Source organism: Triturus cristatus, chromosome 11 (genome assembly GCF_964204655.1).
Source record: "Triturus cristatus chromosome 11, aTriCri1.1, whole genome shotgun sequence".
Classification (NCBI taxonomy): domain Eukaryota; kingdom Metazoa; phylum Chordata; class Amphibia; order Caudata; family Salamandridae; genus Triturus; species Triturus cristatus.
Window position 1 is genome coordinate 82,783,587 of NC_140594.1, and position 16,911 is coordinate 82,800,497.

A 16,911-nucleotide genomic window follows, 5' to 3' on the forward strand; every position below is an offset into this window, starting at 1 on the left:
CTCCCCTCTGCCCATTTCAACCCCCATAACACTGGATCTCCTCTGGCCCATGAAGCCAGTGACTCCAAGATCATTGAGAAAATTAATGGGGACAGGGGGCACCCCTGTCTCGTGCCCCGTCTTGGTGAGCACATTCTGGAGAGGCAGTTGTTGACCATTACCTGACCGTTGATGTCTGTGTAGAGTAGCTTAACCCATCCCATGAATTGCGGACCAAACCCTAGGCGTCGGAGCACCTCAAAGAGGTACGGCCACTCAATGGAGTCAAACGCCATCTTGGCGTCCAACGACAACATAACAGCGTCTTCTTCTATGACGCGTTTACAGTTGCCCAAAATATTGAGGGAAATGGAAATAAGGTGCTTGCATATGTGCTGAGGTTCATGCCTTAAGTCTTAAACATTGATTGGCTTCTTCACATGCATTTATTTTCTTCAGTTCAAATAATAGGTGCGTTCACAATCCTTATTCTACTTTGTCTCCCATTCTGCTATACGCCATTCTAAAAGGGCTTCTTCGTTTATCAGTGATGTGGGTCAAGATAAAGAGATGGTACCCACGTATCAAAGAAAGTTCAAACAACGGGCTTAAAATAATGCTGTGTTCGCCCCCTTCTTTTCAACCTATATATTGTGGTTCTTTCAACAGTTAGATGGGCAGACAGCTCACACACAGAGCTTGGGTGCTCAACAACTGTCAAACATCCTCTAAACTGATGATTTACTTCTGCTCAGTAAACACTCGAATATGCCTTCAAAGGCTACTTAACTGCCTTACCATATACGTAGACAAGCATGGCTTGGAAGTAAATCGCAAGAATAGAAATGTGATGACTTTTAATCGGTGCATCAACAAAAATTGAAAATGGCATCTTAGGGGAAATAAAATTGATGAGGCAGCCACTTATGTATATTTAGGGGTTAAAATTGATGCAAGTGGCACATTTGCATCCCTGAAGAGTACGATTTAAGGAGAAAGTGCAGGCAGTCAACTATGCATTGTCATCCCTGACCAGATCCATCTGAGGCCATTGACCTGAAACGCCTGGGAGCAGTAATGAAGGCCAAACTGATACCAACCATAGTGTACGGATCAGAGATCATGTTAGATGCTGAGGCTATACTACTCGATAAACAAGTGATAAGATCTTACAAACAAACCTTCCGGCTATCCAGATTGACCTCGCCTGTGCAAGTTCGGTTGAAATTTTCATTAACAATACAGTCACTTGCCAGATTGGCGGCCTTTGTAAAGCTCTGCTACAAACTGTGTGCAGCTGCCGATGGATGATACGCTGGCTGATCGAGTTTGGTCTGAAATCAATTTACAGCAGGGGAATGGTGCCTAAGAAATATTTCATTAGACTTCCTGCCAAAGTGGAGGAAAGGCGGAACAGGCGAAGACCAGAGTTGCCGACTATGCTATCAGGGGATCGAGACTCTACAACATGTCATATGTATCTGCCTAGTATTTGTTAATCAGTGAAGAAGCCTATTAAGAAGAGATCACCAATCTGGGAATCCGGTCCTGCAGGACTGCACTGGTGGAATCATTGGACGCAAGAAACATAATGTTGAACATTAGATTAGTGCAGTTCCTGGTCGTCTTGAAAAACTTGATAGGAGTACATGTCTGATCTTAAGTGGATTTGGGGGGGCGGGGGTTGTGAAGTGAACTGATAAGCACCTAGTGGGTTCATGGTTCTGTTGGTACGGGCTGCTAGAGAAATTGATATAAGGTTTGGTCAATCCCATCCAGTTTTACAAATAATGGTGAACAGGCAAATTGATGTGTAAGGACGGGCTGCTAGGGAAAGCGATAGAAGCTGCTCCCTATCCCGTCAAGTTATGGAAATATTTGCCTAACAAGCAGTTATTTTTGGCACATTGGCACTTTATCCGCTCTGTAGTCTTGCACACTGACACTTTATCGGTAGACTCGCAATTAGTCGCACAGTCAAGTACACACATTCTCGCTAATCAGAGAAAAAGCTGTCTCCAGACCAATTACTTTTAGATTTGTAGGAAGTGTTGTGGTTGGCTAGATTTATCCGACCCCCTCTAACCTTTTGTACACTGGTATTTTTACTTTTATAATTCTGATGGACAGCAAATAATGAAATTGTCTCTCAGTTAAGATGTGCAATTGTTGTTTTGATGTATGTTTTTTTTTTTTTAGACCTTTTTCGCTAAACGTCTTATAATGTATGATTTCTGCAGTGTTTATTTTATTAATTGTCTAATAAAGTACCTTCATTCAAAACAGTGATGTATGCGTATGGATGGGTGAATGTGTGAAAGCATTCATTAATTTATGGATGGATGGATGAGTGCAAGGATGGCTGAACAGGTGACGAAATTGATCAACCAGACATACAAAACAGCAAATCAGTACACCTTCATTAAATAAAGGCTGGAGCATTTTACGAATGTTTACAAAATCAGGATACAAAGCTTTGCAGTTTTCATTAGCACTTTTTAGGTCTAGTCTGCGACAGCACATGCGCTCTCGCTTGAGAGACTATTGTCTACAATGATGTACTTGGAGTCTGCACATTTCTTAGCATTTTTTGGCTTCATTATTACTCTACTTTGCTACATCCTATTTGTCCAGCGTAGGCCAACCATCTGTTCCATTCATTTCTGTGGAGAATGGACCAAGCATTGATTCAACTTAATTAGCGCCCGTCTGCTGCTTGTGCTGTTATCGAGGTACTATTTCTTCTTTCTCCCTCCGCCCCATACCCCATCTGGTGCTCCCTTCATCTTCCCCCGCACCTCCCTCACTTTTGCTTTCTTTATACCCCCTTCTCCCGCTGTCCATTATTGCTACTCCCTCTCTCCCCTCGTTTTGCTTCTCCCCCTGCTTCTTAAAAGCATTATTATACGGTCAACGCTGGATGCTTTATAGCGGTTTTTCCCCCTTCTTATCACACTTATTGGCTCCCTTCTTTTGTTGTGACTTCTCCTGACCCTCTCCATCAGTGCTTTAAATGGGCCGGTACTGTCAGTTGCTGAGTACCGGCACTTTTTTATTTTGAGAGGGAGAGTACCGCCACTTCTCAAGATAAACGGAATACTTTTAATTGGAGAGTACCAGCACTGATCAGAAACAAGCAGGCACTCGGTTTTTCCATTTCAAGCACTGCTCTCCATTCTGTGAGGGATTCTGTTATTTTTTTTGAAACTTTTTTTTTTTTTGCCCTTACTCCATGATCTTCCTCACGCAGCTCCTTTGTTGCACAAACTCCATTAAGAGTTACTGGTTGTATCCTGAAGTCTGGGAACGTGTTCTTGTTTCTGTGGCATTTTTAGTTTAGATTTAGACCTGGTGCAAGTGGTTGCCACATAAGGATGACACTGGTCATGTGAATACACAGCGCTTAGAGATAATAATTACCCTGCTCTTAAATACACATATTCTTTCCGCAACCATGTGAATATGAATACGTTTTGAATAATATTTTCCCGGGCACATAAATATTTGCTGAGCTGTTAGTGTAATGTTTACTCCATGCATTGTAATGTGTAAGCGGTGTGCCATGCACTGCAGGTAAGCTAGCATAATAGCACGTGTGCCTCAGAATGTTTACATGTAAACATCATAGCAAAGCTAGCTATTTGCGAAAGCGCCATAAAATTATTTCAGATCGGGAATAACTCCTTGATTTGTGTCCATAATTAAATGTCAATAAAGCTTAATTGAATGATTTTTATTTCATTTTAGGGCCTGAAATGGAGTAAATATTTTGCGAACACCTTTGCAATTGCTTAAGGGTTCAGTAAAAAATAGTATCGGAAAGTCCTCCATGTTCACATAGTATAAAGATTTCCTAAACCCACAGCAGGTGTCTCGGGACTTGGCAGCAGCATTAGTCAAAAGCTGGATATGTTAATGAAAGCCTTTGGAAACATTTAGCTGCTTGTTGAATGTATTATTTCTGCTCCAATTAAATATAACAAACTGCGAACAATGTACACACATTTACTAACCAATATCGGCAATAATTGCTCAAAACAGCTAATCCAGTAAGCACACCTATGCAGTTTTATACTGCTACTGAGGCACCTTTTAAAACTTGACTACATTTACAAATTGTGTTTCCAAGCTTCACTCTTTACAAAACATAAATCACTCTTACCATATTTCTAAACCATTTTATAAAGAGTGCTCATTCGTCAATTGCGTCGCCCAAAAATCTTTCTCTCAAATTATTCAAACATTATTACAGATTCATCTCTCAAACTGCTACCTCCAACACTTTTAACTAAACTTAGTAAATACATACCGAAAACGGACAACAAAAAGGATGTACGCACATCGGTAAAAAGCATTTTTTCTTTTTACCAATGATAAGCAGCCGTAGCAAAAAGCATTGAGAAAGCCAGTGGGTCTGCATTGGCAACCAAACAGCAAGACCTATTGGCTTCGCCAATGCTTGTTGGGTTTGCAACCAGCAGGAGCATTTCTTCAGTGTTTTGTAAATGTCAGCGTACTAGGTTAATGTGTCTGTGGCTAGTGTGTAACTTCTGCATGACTGGAGGCATCATGCAAATGCCAAACTTATTGGCTTTGCCAATGGTTGTATTTTGTGAGGGCTCAGCAACACCAGACTCTGTGAATGGGCTTTCATAGCTTCTTGCAGCCCATCTCAATGGTTTATGCCAGAGTATAACCAATACTCTCAGCAAAGCCAGTGCCAGACCCATTGACTTTGCCAATGTGTGTGTTTTTTTTAAATTTTGTATACCTTTGCTCGTGTTATTGCCTATTCTACCGCGACTAGAGTACAGCAGACCTTCTCCTGTCCCTCAGGTCTAACTGCTGTATGCACATGAGGCTTAATTTTGTCATTTATAGGGCTGAGTTGCAATATTTTTTAATCCTGTTCAATGTTGCAATGCCAATGTATTGCACAGTGGGTTGGCTTTCACATATTTTGATCCTTGTAATGCCTTAGGGTTTGATTGGTAGGACTGATCCAGGCAGATGGATATCGACTCTGGTAGCTTGCATTTAGAACAAGCATTGGAATAGCCTATAAGTCTCGCCTTTGGGACCTTCTAAGTAAAAAAGAAAATGAAGTATAAGACTTGCAGGAGAGTAGGTGGATGATGTGTGAGGATAGTAGGGCTGGGGTGTTGGTTCTGGGACATTGGTTCTGGGGCTGGCTTGGTGGTGGTTTGAAGTTTGCAATTCATGGGTATTATGTGGGGCTTCGAAAGCATCAGGATTGCGGGGGATCTGTGTGGGAAGGTGCGCATCATGGGGTTGGGGGTTGCAGGATGGGAGTTGTGCTTACCACAGGCTTGGAATGGGTCGAGCATACCAAAGGATCAGTCTGGGCACAGTGGGGTTGATTCCAGCATCATATACAAATTACATGATTAGTCGGGTGTAGATCTTTCTCTAATAAAGTTAGGCACAAGGATTAAACCTCGACAGGAGAACTAGCAGGAAAGATAATTCATTTTGGTATAGATGAGTTAGCAAACAGCATGTATTAAAAGGGCAGGCACTTTCCCTGTAGTGCAAAGCGTGTGCAGCGAAGACAGGGAGGCCACAGAGGCCCACAGAGTAACGTTCTCCTTGTACAGACTGTAGACAGATGCACACTTCTTTCATCTTACTTCTCAGTAGAAGATATTTCCTCAGTGTCACATTTTTAAGATTTGGTTGCTGATGCAGAACTGGCTTCGTTATCGAACTTGAAGGACTAAAGGGGGGGAGTATGAGGAGGGCAGAGCTCCCGAGGACAGGGTTGCCGGAACGGCTGGATTTGGCACAGCAGTCAGTCCCTTGGGACCACGGGCTGAGTCAGAGCAGACCTCCGGCCCGGCTCGCGCCTCAACTGACTCGCCCCACAGTGTGCGTGCTTCATGGTCAAGGCTTAAGCAGGCCGAATCCTTCTGGTTTTCAAGACAGCAGCGGGGGTTTATTTGTCGCGGGCGGTAGGGGGGTCGGGGGCTGGGGGTGACTGGGCGGCAGTCCCGATTGTTGCTGAACCTTTCTGCCTTTACCATGGCTTCTCGTGTCACAGGAATGTTGTCATTGCGAAAACAAACGTTTTTGGGGAGACTGCGCATTCTTGTAATCTCCTTATCAGCATGTTTAATTAGCGGCAAATGGCAGAGAGCGTACAGGACTAGGCAACCTTACCTTTAGGCAATACTAGTTATCCCCAAGACATCACTGACGAGGGGGAGGGGCAGAGTGAGTGTCACTGTATTGCACTGGAAAAGTTCTGTAGCAGGCACATAGCGTAAATAAAGAATGGCACGAGAGAGAAGCGCTTTGCCGAAGAGCATGTTAGGCAGCAGGCAGCCAGTGCCCGGCCGTCTGGCCACAAAGGGAACGCGAAGCCTTTGAAATACGAAACCGAACAGATGGCACACAGCGCGCCCCTGCTCTTAACCGCAAGCCTTAGGCTGTGGGCGGATACATGGTGGGACATGCAGCCGCCTTTGCCCAATTGCGTGCTGTCTTTTTTTAGAAAGACACTCGCAAAAAGCAATTAAAATAATGCAACAAAAAAAACGCACAAGCGTGTGGAAAGCCCAGAGTGATTCCATGAGGTCGTTTTCCTAGACCGCGCATGTGCGCTGCACTAGGCTCCACCTAATAAAGGGAGGTGGTGAGGTGTCGTAACTGTCTCCGCGTAAGGAAGACGTTTAAAGATAATGATTTTTATATTACTTTAGGAGATTCATATTAGGTAGATTAAAAGTGAATGGAACATTTTGTTTCCTTGCTTTTTATTTTTTTACAGTTTCATCCCGCATATGATACCTGAACACTTTATGGGCTTTCAGGAATAAGTACTCATCATACACTTTTTAAATATATTCTAAAATTCGAATCCATGTAAAGAATCATCCCTATGTGATCTTGCTTTGCCATCTGCTGAATCCCGCTATGTAAAAGTTTAAGTGAACAACTTTTAACACATTTGGCAGTTGGAGATTCCAACAATCCAGTCCTTGCCTCTGACCGGCACTATGGCTGGAACAGTCGCAATGTGGTGTTTCTCGCTGTCGCTCAAACCTTTTGGTCTTTCAGATGCAGCGGCTCTTTGCACCAGCTCCTGCTTTCCCAGTCGCTTTACGATTCTGGGATGTAAAACAACAAGTTTGTTATGCGGTCTGAAATGCTACTTTCCTTAGCTTAGTGAAACCTTTCAAACTACATTAATTATTGGACCTTTTTTTTTATTCCTTAATCTGTATTGCTGTACAAGTTATTTTAAATTTTAAATTACAGGTGCCTGGATAGCTCTAGCAAGGCTGCAGCCTGGTAAGCTTTTTTTGTTTCACCAGCTTTTGTTAGCTAATGTGGCTTAGTCTGCTTTCCCTGACAATGTGAGGCTCTCAAGGGCGATTATAATCCATCTGTCCCTTAGAAGCCTAGAAGATGTTTCCTTCTAGACCGTGTCTATCTGTAGCTTAGTCACCTGCCTCGAGCTGTGTTAAATGTTGTATCTGGTACTTGTCTTGTGTATAATTCTCCTGAACAACGCAAAGTTACAGGGGCTGATGTCCTCCGAATATAAGTATTTGTTTTACATTCCTTGTAATCCTAAATGAACCCCCGCCCGTCCTAAATTCGTCAATGTCCTTAGTGTTTGTGTTTCTACCACAACATTCTTCACACTCCAGTTTGTATTGGATTAAGCACATTTGACATCTTCACCTTAAACACTGATAACTATTTAAGTGTGCTTTGTGTATCCTAATTTAATTAAGCTCCTTCATAAGTAAAAAGACATTGGTAAATGTTTGAGGATGAGGGGATTCGAAGATGGGAGACATGTTCCTCATAACTGTGTCAGTAAGAAGGTTTGCTGGACGTTTCTTTTGTCATTGAAGAGTGACTGGGAACTTTTGAGTTCTGCCACCATTTCATGTTGAAGTGGCATGGTCAAATTGTACTGTAAAAATTGGAGAAATAGCTCTCCTGTACCACACTGAAGATATGGCGGCAAAATATTTATGAAGCTAGCTCTCACTCAGTTTAGTAGGCACATCCTTTTCACACACATTTAAATATGGAAATCTTTAACTATATCCTCTGCTTCCTCCGGGTGAGATAAATGGAAATTCTGTTTTTATAAATGCAAGCCCTTTGGATTACCCCCTTTGCTAAGCCTTTTTCTGGCTATTTGGGGTAGTTCGTGCTTAGGCCCCTGTAACGTTTTGTCCACATAAGGTATCCAAGCCAAATTTGCATCCTTTTCTTTCAACATCTTGAGGATTCTAAAGGTACCCAGGGTTTGTGGATTCCCTGGAGGGAACCAAGAGACTGGCCAAAATACAGCTAATTTTAGTTTTTTTAAGGGGAAATGGGGGGGGAAAAAGTGCTGCAGAAGAAAGCGTCTGGTTTTTCTTCTGAAAAAGGTATCAACGAAGGGTTTGTGGTACTAAAATCACCAGCTTTCAGGAACAGACAGACTTTTCTCAGAAAACCAACATTTTCTACACAGTTTTGGTATTTTACTGGGGCACAGGCTATTTTGCGTATTTTTGGTGCTTTCAACCTCATTCCAGTTAGTGGTAGAAACCAATGATGGATCCTGGACAAATGTATATTTCTGAAAAGAAGATACATTCTCAATTCAGTAAGAGGTCATTTGTGTAGATCCTTCAAGATTTTTCTATAGAAACTAACAATTGAAATAACAAAAATATTGATATTGAGTTGGAAAAGACAGCCATTTGTGCCAACATTTTCACCTGTAGCTTCTAAGTGTGGCAGATTTTTTAAGGCAATATACCGTTCAGTCCATCAGACCCTTCTGGTTGCGGGGATATATATGACTTGCAGGTTCACCAAGAACCCGAGGTGCCCAGTGCCAATAACTGAGCTGCGTCTTGCAATGGTTTTCCATTGTGTACCGGGTATATAGCAATTAATTTGGTAAAATATAAAGAGTGAAAAATAGGTACAGAGGAATCCTATATATTTCCGAAATGGGAACAAAATATAGTTTAAAAGCAGTGGTTATTTGCCTATCTCCGAAATTGCAGGTAACCTTACATGCATGTGAATTGGAGGATATTTTTCAAAATGACTTCTTTTTAACACATTGTCTTACATTTGGAAGGCAAATATGCAAAGAGTCAATTGTTAATAACATTTGTTCTACTATTCTGTGTTCCCCTAGGTCTCCTGATAAAAATGTTACCTCACTTGTGTGGGTAGGCCTAGTGCTCACGACAGGAAACAGCCCAAAAACGCCACATGGATGTATCATATTGTTCCAGTGAAAGCTGACCCTTTTTTTTGTAATGGGGCTAACTGTGAATTTTGGACCCTAGCTCAGCCGGCACCTATGGAAACCAGGTTGTTTTATGATAGATACTTTAGATCTCTCCACAATATGTTTTGGGCCCTTACCTACCGCAGGTAGTTGGCCCACAGAAACACGAGTGAGGTACCGTTTTTATTGGGCGAACTATGTGAATACTGGGTGGCAGGAAATTTGTGTCAGCCCGGTGATCCCACAACTTTGCCACACCGAAATGTGAGGAAAAATTGGATTTGTTTTCAGCTAAATTTGATGTTTGCAGGGGATTCAGGGTAGGAAAACTTTGGGGGATCCTGGCAAGGTACACCTCCCTGGACTCCCCCTTGGTGTCAGGTTTTCAGAATTGTGTGGGTTTGGTAGGATTCCCTAGATGGCTGCCGAGCCCAGAACTAAAACGCAGGTGCCCCCCTTGCAAAACCAGGTCGTTTTGTGATGTATCATTTTGATGTCCCCACAGTAAGTTTTTGTGGGCCCTGCCTGTGGCGGGTACTTGGCCTACCCACACAAGTGAGGTACAATTTTATCTGGAGACCTAGGAGAATTCTGGGTGGTAGGGAATTGGTGTCCGACCAGTGATCCCTCAACATAACCACACAGAAATGTGAGGAAAAATTAGATTTATTTCCCCCAGCTAAATTTGAGGTTTACAGGGGAATCTGGGTAGGAAAACGTTGGGGGATCCATGCAAGTCACACCTCCCTGGAATTCCCCGGTTGTCAGGTTTTCAGAAATGTCTTGGATTGGTATGTTTCCTTAGATGGCTGCCGATCCCAAGATAAAAAAACGCAGGTGACTCCCTTGCAAAACAAGGTCTTTTTGTAATCGATAATTTTGAAGTCCCCACAGTACATTTTGGGCCATTTCCTGTCGCCGGCACTAGGCCTACCCACACAAGTGAGGTACCATTTTTATTTGGAGACATGGAGGAATGCTGGGTGGGTGGAAGTTTGTGGATCCATGCAGATTCTAGAACTTTCCATCACAAAAATGTGAGGAAAATGTGTTTTTATTTTCTTAATTTTTTTTCTTAACAAAGTTTGAAGTTTGTAAGGGATTCTGGGTAACAGAACCTAGTAAGAGCCGCACAAGTCACCCCATCCTGGCTTCCCCTGGGTGTCTAGTTTGCAGAAAGTTACAGGTTTACCTAGGTGCCAGCTGGGGCCCAAAACTAGACACCTTGCAAAGAATTGGCATAGCCAATAGGTCTCGCCTTTGGGACCTTATAAGTGTTTAGCTATGCAACAGTTAATGTTGTCGCACCAAGGATTTTGTGCTGCATAACTAAATACTTATAAGGTCCTAAAGGCGAGACCTATTGGCTATGCCAATCGCGCACTGAAAGTTGACAGACCAGATTGGCTGACGTCAACTGAAACGAAAACCAGTTCCTACCCCTGCCGGTTTAGTAAGCGGAGAAAGGGTCGGCTGTCAGGCTGACTGTGGGGAGAGTAAAAGCGTCAAAATGTTGCTCTAACCAAATGAGGGCTCCAACCCGTAGACCAAAGCAGCACAGGACACAGATGGACAGTAAAAGGCAAGAATACATGGGGATACTTCCCGTTGTGCTATAACTTGCACAGCAGAAGAAAAGGTTTTTGCCAGCAACAGAATGACCTCTTTTACAGGTTGTTCAGCTACTGATATGGTGGTTTATCAGCAGCCTAGAGACTTCAGGACCCAGGTGCGGACACAACAAAGGGATTCGAACCAAGGAATTCAGAGGATTTTAACTGCAGACATCACTTCCGCTGGCTCTCCTTGAATAGCTACCGGAAAGAACTGGAACGTAGAGACTCCGGAGCATACGTCCTGTATCAAGACCGGCAGTACTATTACGAGCAGTTTAGATCGATAAAGGACATGCTTAAGTGTCACAATATAGTCTTAAAGCAACAAAATAATTAGTGCAGATCTCGGAGGATATTATTGTACATGCCGAGGTACAACTTCAAAGTGTATTCTATTAATGTGATTAAGTCAGAACCTATGGGCAGCCGCCATGTGTAAAGGTACAGTTGACGTAAAAGCTGTACAGCCTGTAACAATGTAAAGGCGGCATATGCCTCACTTTTCAATGTAATGGCCTACACACAGGCATAGAAGGGGGGGGGGGAAATAAAAAGCACTGGGCTGGCTGCTTGGAAGCGGTGTTATGCATACCTTGAATGCTGTCTGCTGTGAACGCCCCAGGGCTACAATGCACTAAGTTGGCGCCCCTGCTCAGCTGCCTTCTTCATTTCGGTTGTTATGTTTAGTTAGCAAGTTAACAAACCTGCTGCCGCTGTCCCCATGTCTGCAGGGACTCTAGAGATGTTGGCGGTACGTCCAGGTAAGAGAACAGCACCAATGCGGTCAGGTAGCTAAAGCGGCTGAAAATGTTGGAAGCCGCCAAAATGCTGATAATAGACGCAGGGCTCCATTGTTAAAGTTAACGTGTGACATTTTGCCGCTGTTGTAAAGAACAAGCGTTCACATTGTTAACTTGTAGGCTAGGTGGTTCCGAAAGAAAAGGTATCACAGACCACATTTGCACTTCTATTTATGGCTGAAGCGCGGGTGTTACATCCTCCCTCGCCGTCTTCTTACACTAAATGGATTTCTGGCTAACAATGATCCCACTGTCGAGGGCAGGCCTATTCCCTAGAGTGCTCTCCGCACTCCTGAGAAAACGCTGCAGGACCCGAAAACAAATCTTTTTATACCCAGCTTCCCAAGAATCCTCCTCCAGGTGTTCAAGCGCTTAGCAAAATATCTGCTGCAGAATCCCAGGCAGCCACTAGACCAGCCATGACCTGTCCCTGGGGTTTAATGGGCTTAAAAACAACCACTGCCCCAGTCTCCGAAAATCCCCCCTTGGTATCTACTGCCTTTCGCTGTAGTCTGGCAGGCTACCATGCACGAGGCCCGGACTACAAGGAAGATGCATGAATTCCTGTCAGGCTTGTGCCTATGCAGGGCCGAGGAGCCGGGCCTGAGGCAGCCGCATTTCAGGCCCTCACATCTGTAGGGTGAGTAGGCTTCGGCCTCAGAAAGATGCCCAAGCAATGCCTGGGGTACGACGACTTTCTCCTCTGCCCTACATGTCTTTCGGCCCCACTGCTGCCATGACTCTCTATATGGCTATCTCCTGCTGCAAATAATCACGCGACGGTACGTCAGGCAGGTTACAGGGGAATGGAACGCAGCCGAAAAAGAAGTTAAAGTGGGAAGGGATCGAGTCTACATCTGCCGTCACTATAAATAACCACCAAAAATAATTTAGCCTTTCGAAATTAATTTTGACGGTCTAATGCGTAGTCATGTATTTAGCAAGAGTTGAGTCATTGCAAAGCTAAGGCTTTAATAAAGCTTTAAACTGGCGGTAGCAAAAGCTGGTCAGCCACAACTTCGAAAGCACACACAACATGCTATCGCCTAAAAAAAAATAAAAAAAAAAAAAAAAAAAAAAACAAGCGCGCGCAACTCGCGCTTTAAGTAACAGGCATTGGCCGCGCGACTGTGAAAGTGATGCGGCCGTGAAAGTGATCGCGATGCACTTAATGACCCGTGACGGAGGAAAGACAGATGGCGGCTGCGTGCGTAACCGCAAGCTTGAGGCCAGACAAAGCCTGTGGTAGCACTTTCAAAACCCACTTACTAAATGTCTCGCAGGCAGTGCATGCGCTGGCTCAGGCGAGACCTAAAAAAGGTCAGAGATGTCAGTGCCTAGTGGGCTTCCTGCTGCCCTGGTAGGCGGGGTGCAGATCGGGGGCTATTTCCCCGATATGCCCCTAAGGGGGGGCAGAAAGACACTGGCATTTTTTGAGGGGGGGTGGGGGCATTGGCATCCCCGTTCTGGGTAGCCTTGACCCCTGGACTTTGGGGAAAAAAGTCATCCGTGGTGCCTAGTGGGTTTTCTGCCCCCCCACCCCAGGGCAGATAAGGGTCCCCACCCCTTTGTATAAAAATAAAAAAGTGCCTAGTGGGTTTTCATGGGCTATTGCCTCCATCTGCCTCCGGGGAGCAGAAAGACTCAATGTGCCTATTTTGAATGAGGGCAGCAAAGGCCCTTGCCCAAGCAGCCGCTCCCCCCTCCCTGGTGTCTAGTGGGTCGATCCCTGCGGCGATCCCCAAGCAGGCGTCCGCTATGGAGGGGTGCCATTGGGAAGGGGAGAATCTCCCCTTTCCAATGATTCCTCTCCCGTGAGCTTTGGTGTTCGGGGGGGGGGGGGGGGGCGTAGGGGTGGTCTGAGCGAGCCCCACAAACACCGAAACAGTGAAACTGAAACTAAGTTTCAGTTTCATTTTAAATGTAATGATGTCCGCCTGCCATGCACGCGATCGTCATTACATTGAAAGAAAAAGAAAAAAAACATGCCTCGGGAGGTTGGGGAAGCTCTTTCCCACCTCTCGATGCAAAGAAAAAAATAGGTAATCATAGCTAAGTAGTAGTTTTGATCTTAATTTTTTGTTTAACAAAACATTTTGCCAAAAGCACATGCGTTCGATTTTTTTCATGAAAAACATAAAAAGTTTTTAAACGTATGGTTCTGAAGACGTTAGTGGTGCTAGCATTTCTAGATGAGTTGTTCTGACATGCAGCTATGGCTTGGAAATAAAGGTGATTGAAGAAGCTGGGTGAAAGGGGTTGTTATGTCTTCAATCCGATATGCCTGGTTTAGATGACTGCTTTGTATTTCTCTTGAGTATCTGTCTCATTCAACAGTATCTATCTGTTCGAGGCATATGAGCTGCCGATTACACACTTTTGCATAGATCGCCATCTGGTGTTGGGCCCGGATGTTTGCAGTTTGTTTTTCCTCTTTGAAAGTCTTTGGAAGTCACGAGGTCGGTGACTCCTCCCTTGAATCGTATTGCGCATGGGCTTCGGCTCCATCCTCAGATTGTTTTTTTCCACCATCGGGCTCGGATGTAATACTTCGCGCTCCGGTTCCAAACATTTCCAGTTCGACGATCGAAGCGGAATCCTCGCTCATCGCGGTATTGTTCAGATCCAGATCTCCTCAATCACCTTCTCTGCGACATCTTCGATTCCAGTCGTCGACGGCGGCCTTCGGGCCTATCCAAGCTCCGGTCCCGGCTGATGGAAAGAACTCCATTCAAGAAGTGCCCTCGATGTGGGTCCAAATTCCCCCACACTGATCTTCATGAGGTGTGCAACCTCTGCCTCTCCCCTGATCACGAGACTCGAGACTGTCCCGCCTGCAAGTCTTTCAGATCGAAAAAGACTATTCGAGATCGAAGGGCCAGAGGAAACCTGGCGCACTCCTCGACCTCCGTTCCAGTCAACCTCTTCAGGGACGACGTCGAAGCTCCGGGACAGCAGCACACCGAAGAGGACCTCGTCAGTGCTTCTGAAGCCGACGACTCGGATGTGGAGGACATCACCCCGGCGCAGAGGGTCGTGAGTACTATACCCCCTCCCACACCCGCGCCAACACCCAAAAAGGCTTCGGTCACGCCTTCGCCTCCGGGCCTAGGCAAGACCAGAGACACTGCTTCAAACACCCCACCTTCAGGCCCGGTGAAGAAGCCAAATAAGCCTTCCGGCGGCTCGGGCTCGAGCCAGCCTGCTAGCGGTGCCGAGAAACACACTTCGGCACCGAAAAAGAGACCGGCCTCTACCTCGACACCGAGCTCCGCACCAAAGTCCTCGGTGTCGAAACCCAGCCTTTCGGTACCGACCAAACCCCATAAGGCCCTCGGCACCGACACTTCCACGCCGAAGCCCTCCTCGGCGCCGACCAAGAAATCGGAGGTTCCCAAAAAGCACGGCACGGACAAGCCTAAAAAGTCATCCTTCGGCACCTACGGAACAAACCTTGTCACAGGAACTGTTTACACCGGATCCCTTGCCAAAGACACTTACCAAGGATCCAAAAACTGGGCATTTGGCACTCTTCTAAAATGAGTCATTTGAACAAACCGGCTCCGCCTCCACCCCCAAAGAGGAAAGACTCTGCTACCTCCCCTTTCAGAGTGCCTTCCCCACCTCCTCCACCCTTTCCACCTCCGCCCCCTCCGCCTTCTCCACCCCCGCCTCATCGCTCCCCGACCCAGTCTCCAGACGATGATGATCAGGGGGACCCATATTACGATCCAGGGGATGTGCCACAAGACCCCACCCCTACAGGATCCCCAGACCCATGGGACAACTATAATAATCCAGACATTCCAGACGTCCCACAAGATGACCTTTACCCGTCCAGGCCATCTCCACCGGAAGACTCATTAGGTTTTCACCACCTACTTCAGAGGGCGGCACATTATCACGGGGTAGAGCCACACACTGACCCGGTAGAGGAGGATTTCCTCCTCGACACCTTTGATACCGCACATAGGTCTACCTCCATACTACCTATGCTCAAGGGGGTAATAAAACATGCGCCAGAGGTTTTTAAAGACCCAGCCAGGGCTAGGGTCATTAACCCACGCATAGAGAAAGTACAAAGCTGCCCCCACAGACCCTGCCTATATCAAAGGGCCAGCGCCACTAGATTCCCTAGTCTGCACGTAAGATCAACCAATCAATCAAGACATTTGTATAGCGCGCTACTCATCCGGAGGGTCTCAAGGCGCTAGGGGGTGGGGGGGGGGGGGGAGGGGTCCGCTACTGCTCAAACAGCCAGGTCTTGAGTTGCTTCCTGAAGGAGAGGTGGTCTTGGGTCAGACAGAGGTGGATGGGGAGGGAGTTCCAAGTCTTGGCTGCCAGGTAGGAGAAGGATCTTCCTCCCTTGGTGGCTCTTCGGATGCGTGGAACGGCGGCGAGGGCGTGGCTGGTCGATCGTAGCTGGCGGGTGGGAGTGTAGAAGGTCAGGCGGTTGTTGAGGTACCTGGGGCCCAGGTCATGGAGGGCCTTGTGTGCGTGGGTGAGGAGTCGGAACGTGATTCTCTTGCTGACGGGGAGCCAGTGCAGGTCTCTCAGGTGTCAGGAGATGTGGCTGTGTCGGGGGATGTCCAGGACGAGTCTTGCGGAGGCTTTCTGGATGCGTTGGAGTCTTTTCTGTAGTTTGGCTGTGGTTCCGGTGTAGAGGGTGTTTCCGTAGTCCAGTCGGCTGGTGACGAGGGCCTGGGTGACCGTCTTTCTGGTTTCGGTGGGGATCCATCGGAAGATCTTTCGGAGCATGCGTAGGATGTTGAAACATGATGATGAGACGGTGTTGACTTGTCTGGTCATGGAGAGGGAGGAGTCCAGGATGAAGCCCAGGTTGCGTGCGTGGTCCGTAGGTTTGGGTGCGCTGCCCAGGGCGAGGGGCCACCAGGAGTCGTCCCAGGCAGAGGGTGATGATCCAAGGATGAGGACTTCTGTCTTGTCTGAGTTCAGTTTCAGGCGGCTGTTCATCATCCACTCCGCTACGTCTTTCATCCTTTCGTGTAGGTTGGTTCTGGTTGTAGCTGGGTCGTTGGTGAGGGAGAGGATCAGCTGGGTGTCGTCGGCGTAGGAGATGATGTTGAGGTTGTGTTGGCGTACGATGGCTGCGAGGGGGCTCATGTAGACGTTGGAAGAGGGTGGGGCTGAGTGATGATCCTTGTGGTACGCCGCAGATGACTTCGGTGGCTTCGGATCTGAACGGGGGGAGGCGGACTCTCTGGGTTCTTCCGGCGAG

General features: G+C 46.2%; 1 protein-coding gene across 12 annotated transcripts in view; it reads left to right on the top strand.

Annotated features, from left to right (window-relative positions):
• Positions 1-16,911, top strand: part of DGCR2 (DiGeorge syndrome critical region gene 2) — a 375,101-nt gene that overhangs the window by 74,484 nt on the left and 283,706 nt on the right. For 5 of the 12 annotated variants that reach the window (XM_085634827.1, XM_085634833.1, XM_085634828.1 and 2 more), the window contains one exon: positions 7,261-7,293. The exons of the other annotated variants lie outside the window; for them this stretch is intronic. In XM_085634827.1, coding sequence (XP_085490953.1) covers positions 7,261-7,293 — 33 coding nt within the window. The remainder of the gene's footprint in view (positions 1-7,260; positions 7,294-16,911) is intronic. 12 annotated transcript variants of the gene reach the window in all.